Raw genomic sequence first — 20729 nt, 5'->3', positions numbered from 1 at the left:
ATCGATATGATACTACATACTGGGTGTTACCCACATCGATATGATACTACATACTGAGTGTTACCTACATCGATATGATACTACATACTGAATGTTGCCTACATCGATATGATACTACATACTTAATGTTACCTACATCGATATGATACTACATACTGGGTGTTACCTACATCGATATGATAATACATACTGGGTGTTGATTACATCGATATGATACTACATACTAGGTGTTACTTACAGCGATATGATATTACATACAGGGTGCTAACTACATCGATATGATACTACATACTGGGTGTTACCTACATCGATATGATACTACATACTAGGTGTTACCTACATCGATATGACACTACATACTAGGTGTTACCTACATCGATATGATACTACATACTGGGTGTTACCTACATCGATATGATACTGCATGCTAGGTGTTACCTACATCGATATGATACTACATACTGGGTGTTACCTACATCGATATGATACTGCATGCTGGGTGTTGATTACATCGATATAATACTACATACTGGGTGTTGATTACATCGATATAATACTACATACTAGATGTTAATTTCATTGATAGATACTACTTTGATCAAACCTGGTTGATGTCAAGAGGTTAATGTCGTTTCTTTACTGATTATCATTCGTCAATAAATGCATCGATTTTCCAAATAATGAAACGCGTTTATTTTTATTTAAAATTCTGTTTTACACTAAGAAAGTGTTTGGAGCTAACATAAACTGGCAAAGATTTGTAACGTAAACTGTTAAAAAAAGATACAGTTCCTACGCGCCTTTAAATAGTTGAATAAGCTCAACATATGAATAGTTGATAATCTTTACTTGATTTAACAAGAATTATAATATCAAGAAGCCCTCGCGATTTCGTAAACTCACCGTCTAATCAAGCCGGTTTTTAATCTGTAAACAATACTTTACGCCACATGTAATTTGATATATATATATGTATATATATGATATTACATTGCGTGTATTTTGATGTTTATAACACTACATTGCGTGTACGTATTAAAGTATATTGTTCATATAAATAACAGTCATTCAGTTTCTTTCAATTACATAAAATGTTTTATATTCAGTAGATTTTAACTATTATCGCGAATTAAGTGAATAATAAGTCGTACTGAATTTATTTATGTTCATAGTTACTGTACTGAAGGTGATTACTATACTTTTTGAAGGAACTACAGCAACTAGCTTAAAACAACTTTAATTATTTAAAAACATAAGCGTCAAGCCATTCAAACCTTTGTACGTGAAAGCGTTGATTAGTGAACGCAATTCTCTTTGCTACACAACTACAAATCCCGAAGAGAGCATCAGTTCACGTGCACACTCCCTAGAAACGAATCTACGCGGTATTAGATAAACTAGTAAGTATAAATGTCATTTTGCTTATTTGCCTTTACCCGGGTTCCAGCTTAACCTTGAAAAGGTTATTTTGACTAAAGCAACCACAAAGTTACGAGACAAACGAGTACTCATAAGTTTGTATCTTAATATATAGATAAGGGAAGGAATGTATTTATCTAATATTAAAGCATGCTTGTTTATCTGTTAAGTGTTTACAGCCGGGTTGTTATCAAACTTATTGGCTACACTAGTGACGTCATGAAAGCGTTTGGTAAAGTCGCTTGCAGTATTACAATTTAAACCAAAAGTTAATGAACCAAAATTCAGAGATGCTTTCGGATATATAAAGTGCCCTAAATGTTTTTTAATTAAAGTTATTCTGTTTCTTCAGTTTACTTAGGTTAAGGTTTTAGATTCTATTGTTTGAAGCTGATTCATAAATTATATTAACAACACAGTAAAGACAGACGAAATTAACAGAAAGAAAAATACCTCAGTTTCCAAACATCATTTTTGATAAATTGGCAAACTGAAGTATTATAATTTATTTATTGAGATTAAATATAAGACATATACTTACATGAATATATATATATATATATATATTAACAGTATTAGAATGCACAACAGACTTCAGAAACTTATATATCTATCGTGTATAAGAGATTTACACTTAACATAATCACTTCTGAAAGTTTAAAGTGGTATGTTCTTAGACTTCACAAATCTGCTCCAACATTAACGTTACTTGATTCGACGGTTAAATAAAAATATTGAAGTTTGATAATTATAATTGTTTTTTCATTCATAATGTTGTCTTCTCTTGATAAGATAATAATTAAACACAATACATATTTTTTCTGTTGTGTATGTGTGTATGTTTCGTGAACTCACCAAAGAAGAATACATATAATATCTTGGATAGGTTTCTATATGAAACGCAGCTTTATTATGTTAAAGATAAGAAAGATGAATTTAAAATTACGGAAATAGTGAGGCCAGAAAATATCCATTGGTACACATATACGTGTAAAAGTCGGGGGTCCACACTCCTTCCCAACCTAATACAATACAAGTATGGTACTTGAAAAGTTCCACATGTCCTTCCTCTCTTAGCTTAGAAAGGTAAATTGTTTAACGGACTTTTTACAGTTTCAAATTGCTTACAGACTTTCGTATAAAGAGGTCTTGCACTGACGACAAACAGTCACTTGCTGTATAGTTTAATCCGCCATATTGGACGTTAAGTGTTTACATTTGTCTTAGGTGAAAAAGGAACATTTGTATTTAAATACCATGTTGTCTGACGCTTTAAGTCATCACAACGCTGTGCACAAAAAAATACGTATTAAGAAACTGAAAAGCTGTAGAGTTTCCGATCTCTGTGTTTTACTAAAAATGATGCTTACACATTTGAGAATATAAAGGTTTATTGGATCTTGTATTAATATTGCTGTTAATTGCTATAAGGGATTGTGTGACGTCCAGTATGGCCGGCGTTGAATCAAACAGGAAGTTTTGTGACGTGACGTGTAAGCGCAGTACTGATCTTATTTCGCGTGCCAGTTACACATGTCAAAGCGAATGTCCCACTTAGGTATTTTTAAATGTTTCACACGGACGATGTTGGTGGAAATTTATTTTCGAATCTTGTATTTTGCTTTGTTTGGTAACATTGCAGTGTTTAGGTTTAGAAACAGCTGGAGGTTAAACTCTCCGTAGTTTCAGGTAGAACAACCAGTGACATGGATAACGCATACACTCTAAGAAGGATGTCTTCATTTTTTATGTGTATAAAGTTATACTCTCTCAGCATAAAACTGAATGTCTACAGAATGAAAATATCGGAATATCTTGGGAAATAATATCGACAGTTCAGACCTATGTTATCTGTCCAACGTTCTGTGCACTCATATTTTGACTCGTTGTTTAATAAACATCTATCAATTTTACTTTAAGATTGTGTTCAGTTTCTCTTCTCCAACTCAACTTAAATTTTCAGTTTTAATTCAACAATAAATATCTTGCCGTTCCTCCTGTTATCTACGGTTAGTACCCTTATATGTAAGTTTAATCAGGGCAACTGACAATACCACCAAAGTAACCCAAGATCCATACCGTGAATAAACAGAAAAAAAGAAAACATGGAAAAACCAACCTGTTCTATGTATACATACGAAACACATTATATTATTACGGTTAAAACAGGAAATTTTTGCGAACACTTCTATTTCAGGGCAGTAATAATATAAGATATTGAAACTTTATACACACATCCATCCATACAAGACAAAAATAGAAAAAGAAAGATTTTAGATCTATATGAGACGAAGGGAATTCTTTTACATTCGCACAGGGCAAAGACAAAGAGGACTGTGATATACCGCCTAAATACAGGCAAAATATTAAAGTACAATATACAAATATCCGATACTGCATACGCCACTGAATATTCCAAATATAATTTTGAAAGAAAACATCCTACATCATACCAATTTGTACATGTAATTGTGCCAACACTTGAGACGGGCTCGCCTTTCTTCAAGTTGAACAGACACAGGATTAAAGTTTTAGCCGTTGGCATATGCAATATTCACATGAGTAAAAAGGGTTAGTGCATTATCATGACCATTCAGCATTTGGCTAACAAGAATGTTATGTTACTTGAGGAACACCTGCACGAGAACATAGAAAAAATTATATTCTAAACTAGTTATGGATGGGTGAAATTCCTGACTATTTCGGTCATTACACGTGTTCTAATAATTCATGTAAACAATCATTTCCTTTGGTAACTGTGGGTCATAATGGTACTCTCTGGACCACATGTGCACCATGCATTACCGTAATGACCTCAGTATAACTAAGCATGTGAGTTGCATGCGTCTCTAACCAGCTATCTCATTCAGTTGCGAGCTCAGCAGAAAAATCGTTGTACAGCTAGGGGTGCTTTTATCCAAGAAGGTATGGTAACAACTAAAGAACCATTTAAAACTGGGAAACGTACTTACAGATTCGAATGAAGAAGTATATTAATCAATTTGAGTGTGTTTTTTTTTCTGTGACGCCGCATAGCATCAATTTTTGTATTACATTTAAAATGAAGTTACGAAAATAAAAACACTCTCCAAGAAAGATAATTCGAACACTGAGACTTTTACGATAATTCTTGTTCCAGGGAAGCAAATTTAATTATTATTCTTGTTTTTCAGGTAAAACGTGTTTGAATTTTATATTTTAAGGCATGTAAACCTATAAAAGTACAATATAAGAAGTGGAAAGTTAGAGAATACATATTCTACATAGAAAACTGATTATCATCTTCGCAGAGATTAGTATATTTTACAATTACGTTGCGTGACCAGAATTTTAAAAGCTTGTAGAACCTATAACAAAGCTTGAGTAAGACTAGAACTCATCTAGTTAAGAGCGTACTGTGACAAAATGTGTTCTTAATTAATATAAAAACATTTAAAAAACACACTACTAAGACTTTGTTTTAAAATCATTAAAAAAGCTTACGGCGTATTTTGTTGGAGCTTAACAATCAACAATCGTTTAATTATAGACAACATATAACTGTATGAAAGATACATTGTATTCGGTTAAAATACAAAATTCGGTTCGATTGGAAAAGAAAATTGGTTTGGTTTAAAAAACTACTTTTCAGACCTAGAAAGACCATTTGGGGTTTTCAATACGTTCAATATCTTTTCCATTTCTGCACAATAACAAAGCAGCCCGTCCAAGAACAACACTTTTCTGTACAACAACAACAATATATTACTAGATGTTCTTCCGCAGGGTCCCCGAAAGTGTTTTGCTTCAAGAGTGAATAAAACCAAAATTAAGGGTGAAAAATATTTTTATGTATAATTCTTCTCGTGATTCATGACAAGTGCATGTTTTCTTAACGTCACTACAATACAAATAGCAACAACTGGTGTCTACTGACTGATTGACAGACAACCCACTATTATATAGCGGTGCGAACGGTTAAAACAAGTGATCCTTCAGGCGCCCTTCGGCCCCCTTTTGGGGAAATAATGTAACAGGAAGCTCGAAACCGACTTCCCTTTTCTCGCACAATAAATCCAATACCACATTACAAAATAATCTATTCTAGAACGATGACATCTAACTCTACTTTAAATTAAATACATTGACTGTCCAAGAGTTAGGGTGCTTTTCTGTGCAACAAAAGAATTAGTATTAATAGATTTATTAATTATGATTTATCACATTTTTGTCCTTCTGTTTTTCAGATACTGGAAAAACCGTAAAGTGAAGCAGTCTAACTAACGATCAGGACTCCTTTCCTCACACAAAAATAACATATATATATATATATATATATATATTAAGTAAAGCCCCCCTCAGTGGCATAGCGGCATGTCTGCGGACTTATAACGCTATAAACCAGGTTTCGATACCCATGATGGACACAGCTCAGATAGCCCATTGTGTACCTTTGCGCTTAACAACAAACAAACAAGTATTTTTTAAAGTAAAACGGTATTAGTAAAATGAATATTCCTTTTTTTCGCACAAAAGTAATACATTAAATTAAAACAGTCTAAGCAACAATGAGTATTATTTTCTACATCGAAATCTAATATATCAAAATAAAAATATAAAGATTAGTACTGTATATAGACTTATGGATGATTAGTTACATCTTATGTTCAAGATCTAGTTACGCTCCCTCGCTGGTCGTGCTTGGTCTGATGACTATGATTATACATTACTGCCCAACACGGCTATCTCTATTCTAACAAGTGAAGGACAACAAAATGAATCTTATGTCAATATCTTTACAGACATTCCACAAATTTTCTACTATAGTAAATGATACTGTGGGCTTAAACGTGCTGCTTGATACTTTATTCTGATGTAGCTGTATCGTCGTGGGGTCTTAGACATAGAGTGGATTCATTTCATCTCGTATAACTGTTGTAAATATTAGGTCGTCAAGAAATTTATATCGCTTATTTCTAGATGAAAAACTCCGAACAACTTATATATCAAAACAAAACATTTATTAAATGAAATAGTCTCCATTCTTATCGATGATGCTTTTCCATCTTACAATCAGGTTGTTAATGCCCTGATTAAAGAAATCGCTTGGCTTTGAAGCAAAAAACATGTCGATGTCCTCTTTAGCCCCTTCAACATTTGCATGCGTTTTCCCATTAAGATGGTGTTGCAGCGAACGAAAAATATGGTAATCTGATGATGCCATATCTGGAAAATATGGTGGATGGGGAAGAACTTCCCAACCCAACTCCATAATATTGTGTTACGTTAAACGTGCCACATGTGAACGTGCATTGTCGTGAAGAAGAACACCTTTCCGATTGACGAGTGAAGGGTGTTTCTGATGAAGGGTTTGATTTAAACGTTCCAGTTGCAGACTATAGATATCTGCACTGAAAGTTCACTGTGGATTGAGAAGTTCGAAATGAATTACTCCTTTGATGTCCCACTAAATGCAAATCATCACTTTCAGTGAATGGAGTCCAGGTTTTGGGGTCGGAAGTAGTTATTGTCTAGGACTGAGCCATTGTTTTTGGCGTATAATATTCGCATAGAGAATCCATTTTTCATCACTGTAGACAATTCTGCCCAAAAATGGTTCACGCACATTACGCGCCAGAAGAGACGAAGCACCGTTCACACGTTGGAAACTATGATCATTGGTGATTTTGTAAGGCACCCAAACACCTTCTTTATGGAGTTTTCCCATATTCCTTAGATGTTTACGTATTGTTTCATGAGAGACATGCAATTTCGAGATCATTTCACGAGTGTGTTGCCTTGGGCTAAACTCAACAAGCGTCTTCAGAGCATCAATATCAATTCCAACATATCGGCCCTTGCCATCACAGTTTTTAAGGCTAAAGTCACCTGAACGAAATTTATTGACACTTACGAACGTTCAAAACATTTCCATAACCTTCTTTGATATTCTTTATGGCTACAGAGGCGTTGTTTCCTTTCTTGTTCTCAAACCGCATTACATGCCGAATGTGTGTCTGTCTCGTCGTGTGCTATCACTATAAGGGATTAGAGTGTATTAAATTTTTTTTACATTATATAGGCTACACTAACGTGACGTTTAGGCGGTTCGTTTAACTATTATAGGTGATGTACGTTGTTGTTTTTTCGGGGAAGGTTAATGAAAGTGTTCCTAAACGCGACATTAATTTCTTGACGACCTAATATGTTATTCTTACACTAACTAGTGCTCACCCTTATTTTATTATGAACTTTGTAAAGTTTAAATTTTCCATTATATGAGGAACATGCAACAACTATAAAGCCCGATGAAAAACTTTCTGTACATTTTGTGCACCATATTGGTAAGTCCTTATCGTCTCCTATTTGGTTACAAATCATCTGTGTTTTGTTACAATCTTTCAAAAATACACAGTTCTAGTCCAGTGTCGCAACAGACTTCTATACTTCTCGTACAAAGTTTTTTTATATCGTTTCTGTTACTGTGGAGAAGCTCGTGAACTCGTTGTGTATACTTTTTTACAAGGACAAAATGTACGTAAACTAAATTGTACACGAATAATTAAAATACGCGTAAATTATGAGCTGTAAGTTTTTGAAGGGAGTAAGATGCCCTTGGACGACCAGTCTATGGCAACTGGCAAAAGTAGTGACATAATTGTAGTCGGTATGGTTTTATTTGCTGTTATTATGGGTGTGTGTGTGCTACATCTAGTTGTTCTTGAAATTAATATTTTCCCGGTTTTCCATTTCTTTGTTAATGCGCTATACGAACATCCTTCTTTGAAAAGACAGCGCAGCATCGAATGGGTTGAGAATCCGTCTGAATCAAGTATATGGGCGCTAAACACGTCGCCTGGGTCGCCACAGTTCACATCTACGGCGACATGCCGCTGCATTGGTTGTAATCGCTAGACCCGTTCCGGTTTCAAGAGCACTAACTTGCTGGTTCGAGCAGTTTTTCTGGATAATGCACAGATCATTTTCAATAAAATGATAATTACTAAGATATGGTGTTAAAATATATAAATAATATAGTGTTATAAACTCTTCCCCTAATTCTGGTTTCTTGTGATATAAGTAAAATGTATGAAATATTAAACTTCACCGACTTAATACAGTTCGCACCGTAACAGTTACTGTCAAGCAATTTCCTAAAATAAGTAGCGTCTCAAATATTAGTGATTCATGCTACTAGCGTTTCATATATTTGGATACTTCTACTGACCAACAGAGGGCGCAAAGCTTGCTGGCTTGCCAATTTCCGTGTTGGAACTGGAATGAAATGACGTAATAAAAAAATATGTATATAGTACAGAGTCTGTCGGATTTCAACCTGCTTGAAGCGTTCTTGTGTTCAGCGAAAAGCCTCGTTGTTACTGGATATCGTAGATATGACGAGGTTGATATATTATTACACACCCTTTACTTTCAGTCGGACTTTATAATTAACAATATGCAAGTCTTTTGTATCAAACAAGATTGACCATTATAAAAATAGGTAAATAAACAAAACCATGTAAATTAATTTACAATATAGTTTAAATTTACACTACCGGTGCTACGAAATTTAAATGCAAATTAGTTTCGACATTTGACGTTTCAACGTTGGACTGAAGGAGATATGTGAAATGCCGAAACTAGTTTCGACATTTGACGTTTCAACGTTGGACTGAAGGAGATATGTGAAATGCCGAAACTAGTTTCGACATTTGACGTTTCAACGTTGGACTGAAGGAGATATGTGAAATGCCGAAACTAGTTTCGACATTTGACGTTTCAACGTTGGACTGAAGGAGATATGTGAAATGCCGAAACTAGTTTCCATTTAAATTTGTGGATTTAAACTTTATTGTGAGATTAACCGTGTTTATAATTTATCACAAATGATCGAAACTGTTTAAGATGGTCCAAATATATAACTGAAAATTAGGCCTCAAAATATATATACCCTTTTCTCTTCAAGTCCTTATCGACTTTATAAACTTTGACTTATTCCAGCTAAGTGATCGGTGGTGGATAAATAGGTGAAATATTCTTATCGACCACCGAAAAGTAAGATGGCCTGATGAAGATAAACTGTACGATCAAAAAAAGGCTAAATTAAAAGCGCTTTTATTTTAGTTTCTATTCGAGGGTGTGAGTTATCAACAATTTTCTACTAATAAGTTAATCTATAATATAGGGTCAGGCTTGTTTAGTGGGTTAGCCTGCCTGGACTGTGTATTCGAGTTTCCAAGATTTGTGACACCTTCTTGCAAAAATGCGATCCACATTTTGGTGTTCTTGGTGCACTATAAAGTCACAATCAAATTTCACTATTCATTCAGACAAGAATTGGCGGTGGGTGTTGTTCACTATCTGCTTTGCTCCTGGCCCAAGTGGTAAACTTGTGGGTTTTATAGCACTACAACTAGGGTCTCGATCCCCGCACATCGCAAATAGCTCATTGTGAATTTTTGCGCTTGACAACAAAACAGATCATCCGGCCTATCAGTTCATTGCAGACATCTATACGCTGATAGTTTAATGTAGTTTTGAGCAAAAATTCTAAATAAATACATGCGAATTTTTTAACTGAGACCCTAAACCGTATTTTCCGACGTCTTCAGTATAAGCTAAATTCCCAATAAAAGTTAACGTGTATAGCGAATAATAAAAATATTTTGATTGAGTGTTCAGTTTATTATGCACCAGTTACTTAAGATAACATTTAAAACTGGCCTGAAGAATTTCGTATTGCTGAAACAATTACATGTTTTACAGCATTCTCAACTATTTTCTTATATGTCAGCCTTTAACGGAAAATAAATAATTATCTAACATTTGCATGTTTATATTTGTGTATTAAAATATCTTTAGTTATTGACACTGAGAAATTGCAGCCAATTCGTGTTTGTTTCCATTAGAGATAAACGTTTTTCCTTGTTGATAGAATTTGTTTGTTTGTTTGTTTGTAATTAAGCACAAAGCTACACAAGGGCTATCTGTGCTCTGCCCACCACGGGTATCGAAACCCGGATTCTAGCGTTGTAAGTCTGCAGACATACCGCTGTACCACTGGGGGGCTTTGTTGATAGAAAGTGACAAGTAGTTGTCACCACTTAAGTGTATTTCTTTATAAACAAATTTAACAACATCTCAACGTCTATATTTAAACTATATCTGGGGCTTAACCCATATAAACATAACACTTTGAACACTTCTCATATTTTAAGAATATTTAGATCATTTAACCATGAGCTGTACAATATATTTAACATACGTCTTTCAGTTTTCATTAATACTTAGAACACGGGTATCTTGTGTTTTAATGACTCAGTAGTTACTGATAGTAGTGAAGAATAACAATAAGGAACTATATTTCAGACACAAAATGATGCACCTTGAGACACAAAATGACGCACCTAGAGACACAAAAGCTTTCTACATCAGAATTCTAGTTTTTCATGTGGAATAAAATATTTTATGTGTAAGCGTTAGTTTTTCCTATAACAACGAACCTTCCAAACTTATCACGATTTTTACCACAAAGTTATTTGATCTACTTTTTTTAAAAGAAGCTATGAGCAAGGTTTGACTTTTATTATTTATTTTCTATTTGTATTACATTTGCTACCGACTGACTCTAGTAACTTTGAACCTTGCCCGTCGGTTTCAGATAACATCCTGTTTCCATGGCAACATTGGGATCTGCCGTTTCTCCGCTGTCAAGTCCATCTAACAGAGTGATAACAAAGCTACCTTCTCCACGATTCACGAACACACACACAAACAACTATATTACCATCACAAACACACACAAACAAGTACATTACCACGAAGGCAAGTCAAACAATATCTGCCACAATATTTACATAATTTAAGTATTAACGTCAAATACAATGACTGATTTGCTATTGAATTAAAATCAATAAAAAGGCTGGAAAGAGTCACTCTTACCTGTTGCGAACCAAGTGAGTTTAATGCGACCCCAGTGTTTAACACGAGTACCTTACTGCGCCGTTCACAGCTATTATTCCCTACAGGTGGCGTGGGGAAGAAGATCTCCTTGCTGTTCCGGTTATAACGGTAATATCGGTAAATGACAAGAGTAAATCCTACAAGCAATGCTAAACCCACACCAGTGGCAGCGCCAAGAACAGAGGGAGACACAGTCATTTTTCCTAAATATATATAAAAAAATACTCAATTAGACATCAAATCGTTGTTGATGTATCAATCTGTTGAATGTATGAGTCTGTCAATCTGTTTGTATTATATAAACTAACAGACATCAGTGGTACATGTTCTTAAACTTTATAAGTTTGATATATTATGATCTTTATTCTGTTTTTCTCAGTCATTTTGAAGTCGTTTTTTTCGTTCATCTTCATGGCTAACAATGCATAAATTATATATGATTTGTTCATCATTCACATCTGTCAGTGCTTCCTATGTATAATTTAGGTTCAAACCGACTATAAACTATGGTAACTATTTTCCTCAGTCACCCAGGGGACCAGTGGTAAGTTTACGGATTTACAATGCTAAAATATTGGGTTCGATTCCACGCGATGGACACAGCGCAGATAGCTTACTATTGTATAGTTTAACACTGAAACAAAACAAAAATTTCCTAAAGTGTGGTAAAAAAGGATGTAAAAAAATACTTTTCATGACTCTTAATATATTTTTCATGTATTATCGTTTCTATCTAAATCAGAAGTTTTTCTTGACCTACATCTAGTAGGCTGTTTGTAACTAAGCTATGGCTTGCACCTTTTATGAAATTATCCATTAGTTTTTAATTATTTCTCAAGTTGTTAATGGATTCCTACCTATGATTAAATCATTATGTTAAGAATTACTTAATGGACCAAGATTTGCTATAAAAATAATAAAGAAATAAATGACGATGACAAAGAGACAACTGACCTGCGTGTTGAAATAAAGTTGTGTTTTATACACAAATAAGCTAAAGAAGAAATGAAACAAGTAGCTTTAGTGTTGTAAGACAAACTTGCAGAAAAATTTCATGTGATAAAAAGAACGATTATTCTATAGTAGGGAAAATAGACAAGAATACAGTAACTTCTTTTGGTTGCTAAATTCAACCAGCAGAGAAGTAACCTAATATATGAAATCAGATGTCGAAGAGAAGAGTGAGAAATGTTGAAAGAAGTGTATAAAAAGGGGAGTATTTGAATAGTCTATTACTGAAGGATAATCGGAGGAAGTTTAATCACATTAAAGCACTTAACCACCAGGCCATGTCAGGCCTTTAAAGCACTAAGTAAAGATTAACTATTTGCATGCAGCAGAAATGACCAATGGACTATTAAAAAGAAGTTAGAAAAATAAGCGTTGTACTGCTAGTCGCCCATTCCTACCTTGTTTCCTTATTTTTTGGTGCTCCCATTCATACTTACTAATTATTTTATTTCAAATTTTTTACACTTGTAATGAACCTGGGGGTATAATTTCTGTTGGAATATTCTACCATCTACTAGGACACTCTTAATTTTCGTTTAATGGTAAAAATAAAAGTGTGTAAGATGTTAGAGGTTTTGAAATGAACGTCTCGCTAGAAATATCAAATGATGTGCATTCATGCTCTTAGACTACCATGTTTGTTGGTTTTTGGCACGGTGCAACCTCAAAGTGGGTGTGGCCATTGTTACGCTCATTCCTGCTTCGTGTGAATTTTGTGTTGTGTGTGTGATTGGTAACTGTTCAAAGTAAATGAAAGGTGTGCTTGATGTCGGAAGTGAGTCAGGAAGCTTCAATAGTCATACTTAGCTTATGGGAGACATTATTGCTATCTGACTGGTAAGAGGTGGTCCCAAAGAATAGCATCAAAACCGCTGTTTCTAAATTTTTTAAATTTGTTGAGTATTTAGAAAGGATTAGCTACTGATAACACCCAATTCAAGTTTATAACTGGATCAAAGTTCAAAGTAAAACACGAAGTAGGAATCAAGTACAAACTTAGATATCAATAGTTCACACTTAGATGTCAATAGTTCACACTTAGTTTGAAAACAATGCAAAGATGAGTTATACAACTTGTCGTTCTTGTTTTCAGTCCAGAGCGCTCAAGCAAAGCCAGACTTCGACAATGGTAGCGCCTATCCTCACGTAGGAGACTCACGTCTTAGGCACCGACTGCTTTGATAGAATTGCTTTGTTCAACACAGAACCCTCAAGTCAGATGTGCAGAACTGAAAACTTCGCTTTCAACTGTTAGATCATACTTAGAAACTAGATCTAGAGAATCTACGAAGTCCAAATTTTTTTTTATCTAGCTGATACAGTTGCAGGCTGATTACGTTGTGCGTGTGCATAAGCAATTGGGCACCTGCAATAATATGAGGGCAGTTTATACTTGGCGACTGATAGAGCATGCTCGTAATCATAGAATATGGCTACTAATATATTGTTAGCTCGTTAGTAGTATTGCAAAATGGTTATTGTTAATACTTGTTATTACCAAGATTATAATTAAAACTAAGAAAAACGCTTTTAGCCAAGGTAACGTAATTCAATCATGTGCATGTAGATTTGCATAAGATGAAAGCAGGAGAGAGCTATGCCTTTCCAACAACGTTAGTCAGTTAGGTGATCAGATTGACAAATTTGTGGTTTTGTGAAATTTTTGTTTTTACTCTACCAACTTTTTCAAGTGCTTTGGTGACTTTTTACTCTACATTTGGTTTGTTTGCTGTTTCAAGTACAACCTTGGATGTCAATAGGCCACACTTAGTTCGAAATCAGTGCAATGGTAAATTGTACAACTTATCGTTCTTGTTTTCAATCCACAGCGCTTGAGAAACGCCTTGTCAGACTGCTATGATGAATTACTTTGCTCAACACAGAACCCTTCGAGTCAGATGTATATAACTGAAAACTTCACTTTCAATGGTTAGATCTTAGTTATAACCCAGATCTAGAGAATCTACATTGATGGTAGATCTTGTTGACTAGCTGTCTTCCCTTTAGTTTATCAGTTCAAAATTAGGGACGACTATGGGCAAATGTCCCTGAGTAGCTTTGCGCAAAAATTCTAAGACAAACAATCTTGTAAATTAATCTGATAACGAGACTATTACCATAGATATTAAATATAAACATTTTTTACAGCTTAAAATTATAGTGTTGTGTTATTTCTAACACTATTTTTATTCCTTTAACATAAATGAAAGCATCAGTTTTCTCCCATCGCACACGTACAACTTTCTCGCACTTCAAATTATTATTTCTTTGAAGCCACACCCTCACCCCTTTCCGGTGGCTCAGCAGTAGGCTTGAGGACTTAGAACACTAAAATTTGGGATTCGTTCCCTGCAGTTGACCACAGCGCAACTACTATATTGTATAGCTTTGCTCTTAAATAAACAAACTATTCCTTGAATATTATTATAATCTAACTTTATTATCACTCGCCTGCATATTATTATTGGATATATTTCTGAGTACCAATAGCTAATGCAATCTATTTTCTGTTCTTATTCGTTGAAATCATTAGCTACGTGTTCAATAATCAATATATATCATATCCTAACATTGTCTACTTCAGTGTTTCTCAAACGGTGGGTCGTGACCTCCAAGGGGATCGTGAGCAAGTTTCCAGGGGGTCACGAGCTGTCTGCGATGAGTCAACATTTTTTTGTGTCTGAGAGGTGCACATATCACCTTTGTTAAGCACTATGACGAACTGCACCAAGAATCATCAAGAATTTTTTTCATCCATGTATAAATAATGTGGGGTTCGCGACGACCAAATCCCGAACGCAGGGATCGCCTGGCAAATCCGGCTGAGAAATACTGGTCTACTTTTTTCAGGTTGGCTTGCCAGGGCGCCATGCAAGTTTTTCTAGTTTTCTCGAACGTTTATAGCATAACATTTTATACCAAGAAAATTTTAACTGGCAAGTAATTTACTTTCGATTTATATGTAACTTTCCTCATTCACTTCCTATGTATTAAAATCATTAAATTTTATGTACTATGTACTAAATTTTATGGGGATGGGCGTGTACTAACGGGTAGCATGTCAAAATATGAATTCCAGGGTTGATTATTCGCATTCCATTGCCGTAAAATCGCGCTCCGCCTTTTGCGGTGTCGTGAATGCATTATATGAGTGACGGTCAAATCCCACTATATGGTTAGAGTAGCCTAAGGTGGGTTAACTGCCTTACTTCTAGTCTATCAGTTCAAAATTAAGGACAGGTAACGCAGACAGTCCTTATGTAGCTTTTCGTGAATATCCGAAACAAACAAAATTTGACTTTTTACTCTTTAGCTTGTTTCAACATATTTATTTATGAATCCTAAAATTATCATACTTGCCTTTCAAATATACAATTCTGAATTGTCTATTGTACTCCGTAGATTATTTAAGGTTTTATGTATTGTTAGATCTCGTTTATTGAGAAGATAACAATACTGTTTTTAAACATTATTTCGACTTTCAAAAGTCTTTCAACAATATTGTCTCTATTTTGTCAGATATTCTATTATAAATCCCTCCGCAAATATAGTAAATTAACACAGTTCTTATAGTGTCCTTTTTTCTTATCTGGCAAACCCACTTTGGTATATTTACTAAGTTTGTTTGCGTTTATTGTTTCCAGGTTAATTTACACAATAATAACCCCACAAGTTGGGGTAAACTTAGGAATACGCTGTCCTGATGTGTATTCAGCAAATATTTCCAATTTCTTCTTCAATGTCGTTTCATTAATTCCATATACTTAGCTCAACATCACTTTCTTATCTAACTTATATTTGTCTTAATTGAATAAAGGCCTGGCATGGCCTAATAGTTAGAGCACTTGGCTCCCAATCTGAGGGTCACAAGTTCGAATCCTGTTCCCAAACATGTTCACCCCTTACAGTCGTGAGGAGTTATAATATTCATTGGCGAAGAGTAGTCCTAGAATTGTCGGTAGGTGGTATTGACTAGCTGTGTTCCGTCTAGTTTATCACTTCAAAACTAGTAGCGAATTCCAAAACTAACCAACAAACAACCGGACTGAATCAAACTGATCTATCTACCTTTACACCAGACTATCTAGATATGGATGTACCTGTCTCTGTGTACATGGATTTACGTGTTTATATTTATGGTACTCTTCAGAAGGGAGCCAAGAATATTCATTTAGCACAAGTGACTGTGGAAAATAAACAACTGTGGCCACAGCCCACACGATATGTCAGGCAAGTACTTCCTTTACAAATTATTCATGCCCTGTCTACTGTTTCTCGTTTAATGTTCCTCTTAAATATTTTAGTCTCCTTAATATTTCTCAATCTCAAGTCTGACTCTGTGTATATTTCTAACGTAATTATTACTTGACAAGTGTAATACTATTTCTTCGTTGAGCTCTTTCTTGTATTTTTTTTTCAAACAGTAACGAATCTTGACGGTTGACTAAATAGACTGTAACACGTTACAAATTCGTTAATTTATCAATGTAGAGATGTGACATATGAAGGCAGATTAGTAGCATTATTAGTTATAGTATGCATTTTTTTCAAAAGAACATTTCATTTAATACACCGATTTTATGTTTTTTGTACCTAAAGTAAATATACAGTGCAACTATGCTTGAAACACAAGCAACATTTCTTGTAGAAAGAGTAACTTTCCTGTAAAATGCATCGTGAATTTATTGGTAATGAAACCGCAAAAACTTACAATGCTAGAAATAAGATTTAGATACCAGCGACCAGAACATCATAGATAGCTCATTGTGTAGCTTGCTGCTTAATAACAAACAAACAATAAAACAATACAACTAACAGCTTACTGAATTACTGAAACCACCATAAATATGGAAAAAGAAGATACAATATATATATAAAGAGATAATGGTTTACCAGCTACCTAAACTGTAGACTGCATAAGCAAAATAACAACATAAGTGTCAAAATACCAATTTAATCATGACCACAAGTTCATTTTTACACACTTTAGAACAGATAATACAGAAAATAAAACGTTTGTAAACTTAGATTTGCTTTCTATCTGTAATGAAATATCAATAAATTTATACATATAGACGTATAATATTTAAAAACAAATCATTAAGTAGTTTTTGTAATTACAAAAAATTGTGGAAAAATGTTTAAGAGAACAATTGGAAGAAACTTAGCAACTGTTTGACAAATCACATAGCATTGAAGAAAATAAAACTTGATTTTCACATACCGAAGATGTGTAATTTTCTGTCTCTTGTATTCTTGAGAAGAGAGATGAGGGATATTTTTCTATTCTTTATTTATCATAAAGAGGGAAGTGGATTTATATTCTTTCTCTTGTCTTTTATGAGAAGAAGGAAAATGGTTTATTTTTCTATTCTTTGTTTATCGTAAGAAGAAGGAATGGGCTTTATGTTTTTGTTTTTCGTGCGTTAGGGGGGTGTTTTTTGTTTGGTAAAGAACAGAGAGGGGTTTATTCCCTTCTTTACTTTTTGGTGGGAAGAAGGGAGGGACTCATTTTCTGATCTTCTTTTTTTATAATGAAACAAGAGAAGGGGTCCATTTTTTATTTAGCATTAAGAAAGGGAATGGATTTATTTTACTTTGATTAATTTAAGGGGAGAGTGAAGGGGCTTTATGGAAGGGGTTATTTTTGTTGTTGTTGAATATGCAGGAAAGAAAGGCTTTGTTTTTTCTTTGTTTATAGTAAGGAGAGAGAAGAGATTCATTTTTTCTTTCCTTTTTGAGAAGAGCGAAAATGTTTATTAGTTACCATGTTTACCATGAGGAAAAGGAAATTGACTTAATCGACGTCCTTTGTTGATCCTGAGAAAAGGGAAGAGTTTTCCCTTTTTTCGTGAAGGGAGGACAGGCTTTTTATATATACATTGCTTTTTCTGTCCTTTTTTTAAAGGAGAGTAAGAAAGAGGCTGTTTTCTATCTATTGTGTTTTTGCGAACAAAGGAATATATAGGTATTTTCATATATAAGGAATTATTTGTCATATAAATGTGTTTGTAATAATATAGATATTTCAATTCAGATATTGTATATAGTTTCGTAAACCTGTCTCTTTTCTAGTTTTGAAACGTTCTAACATTTTTCATAGTATATAGAGAATTAAGGTTAATCTCGAAGAGATTTTTCGAAGTATTTGGTCTCATGAAATTCTGTCATTGTGTTTCTATTACATAATTGCATACGTCAAGATGATTAGAAGCACCAAAACATGTCATTATTGTTTTATATATTTAGGCTGTTTGTGTCAATTATTATACCAAAATAATCGATTTAAATAAGTTAAATAGTCTATTTTGGTTGAAATCATTTTCGGTTTCTGCTTCATGGGGATTTAGGTCCTTATTTGGACCTGGGAGGGTCAGGTGCAATCTAAACCTTCTCCTCCAGCATCGGCTTTGGTGATGTTTTAATTTATAGCATTTTGAATTTCTCGGCATTTCTATACACTGTCAAATGTTGAACGCGACATAAAAGAGGGTATTGCTTTCATGAATGATTATCGTATGAATTCAATTCTCCTATCAGGTAAGTCAGAAAGGAACATAAACACAAACATAGCACAAGTGGCGCCATCGTGTGAAAATAATAGATAACAATACAGAAATGGTCGGGAAAACTCTATATACACAACATGATGCATTGACAAGAATTTTGTTGTTTGTTTGTTTATGAAAATCCAAATAAAGTGAGAAGAAATTCGAGAAAATTATTTCCTCGAAATCTGGACTAACTACATCTCATCTCACAATATGTTATGTAACAATGATACGTATTTTCTAGTATTAATAATTTTAGCTCGCAGGTGACAGCAGCGTCACCTTTAGCTCTGCCCTGTTTTAATACAAGGCTGTTGGTGTTGTTTGTTATTAAGCACAAAGCTACACAAAATGCTATCGGTGCTCTGCCCACCACGGGTATCGAAACCAGGTTTCTAGCAGTATAAGTCTGCAGACATACCACTGTGTCACTGGGAGACTCTTAATATCAGGAATAATGAGCAACAGTTTTATTCGACAAATGAAAATATCTAATAAACATTTACCACCATATTATCAGTAACCTTTAATTAATCACGTAAGAACTTTTATATTTCAGAAAACTCTGACTTGACACATGTTACAAGTTTCAAATACTAATAATTCATATTGTAATTATATATCATAAAAATTATGTGGGGAACAATATATGTGTGTGTACGTAAACGCTTAAATTTGTATTGTTACGTAGAACTGAAATTTCTAGAACGCCTCCACACGGCTATAAATGTGATCAACGCTACGCGCAGAAAACGAGAGTATCTATTATTAGTTCGCTATAGTCAGAGTACTATAAACTTTGGAAACTATAACTGTGATTGTTAGAATGCTTATCAATTGGAAACTTCAGATATTTGACCACGAGCATTTACAAAGTTCGAACTTTACAACTCATTTAACTTCAGTGGATTCTCATCTGACATTAATACTTTTACGAAAATATCACTTTACGTTATCAGTGGAAACTCAATCTCTAATACACGTATGAAGAGTGAAGACTACAGAGCTAGCTAGATCCCTATTAAGTGAATTGTACCTTCGTCAACTCGAAATTAACTCGTTCATCGTGAACCCTCGATAACATATCGAAGAAGTTACAGACTAGAAAAAATAACTTAATATTGTTTGTAAGTTTGTAAAACTTTTGTTTATAAATCATTGTTTGTTATAACTTTTATTGTAAATTGTAATATCATATGTATATTAAAACGTATTTATATAAAAGAAAACTGTGTGCATCAATCTTGTTGGCGATCATCATAAACTGACTATATATCGGCTTTTATTTAACTACTAAATCCAAAGTACAATTTAACTACTAAATTTAAAATATCATTTAAGTCAATTTCAGGCCATTTGAAATTCTAATACGTAACATTTTTTTCAAAAATCCTGGGCTTATTTATTTTTTGATGATTTTAAAAGGTTTTATTTCGTTAAATTCTTTAAAAATTATCGTGGCCGCTCATTATTGTTGCTTTTAAATTCTTGCCATCTTCGTATTACAGACATTAATACAACAAAATAGTCACATAACGTAATTAAAACAGAAGTGAAATGTTAGATACTTTTATTTTTGTTTTTGACACTTTTAATTTAACAAAAAGAATGATAAATAACTATTCAATTTGTAATATAAACAAATTAAATATATATACATATACATATATTTTGTTTGTATGTTTTTTTTTGGCAAAAGGCATCTTAAGTAAGCCAGCAGGGAAGAGCATAATATTGTTACGTCTCCGTTTGTTAATTGCTTTTCCGTAACTTCGTACCGACGAAACTTAAGCGACACAAGTCTTT

At 33.9% G+C, this 20729-nt stretch overlaps 1 protein-coding gene across 1 annotated transcript in view; it reads right to left on the bottom strand.

Annotated features, from left to right (window-relative positions):
* The window catches only part of LOC106459619 (synaptotagmin-1-like), a 152962-nt gene that overhangs the window by 57447 nt on the left and 74786 nt on the right, over positions 1-20729 (bottom strand). The window contains exon 3 of the mRNA XM_022386146.1: positions 11341-11564. Coding sequence (XP_022241854.1) covers positions 11341-11559 — 219 coding nt within the window. The 5' untranslated portion in view covers positions 11560-11564. The remainder of the gene's footprint in view (positions 1-11340; positions 11565-20729) is intronic.

This window comes from Limulus polyphemus, unplaced genomic scaffold (genome assembly GCF_000517525.1).
Source record: "Limulus polyphemus unplaced genomic scaffold, Limulus_polyphemus-2.1.2 Scaffold638, whole genome shotgun sequence".
NCBI classification, from domain to species: Eukaryota; Metazoa; Arthropoda; class Merostomata; order Xiphosura; family Limulidae; genus Limulus; species Limulus polyphemus.
This window is presented reverse-complemented; position numbering and strand designations above follow the sequence as displayed.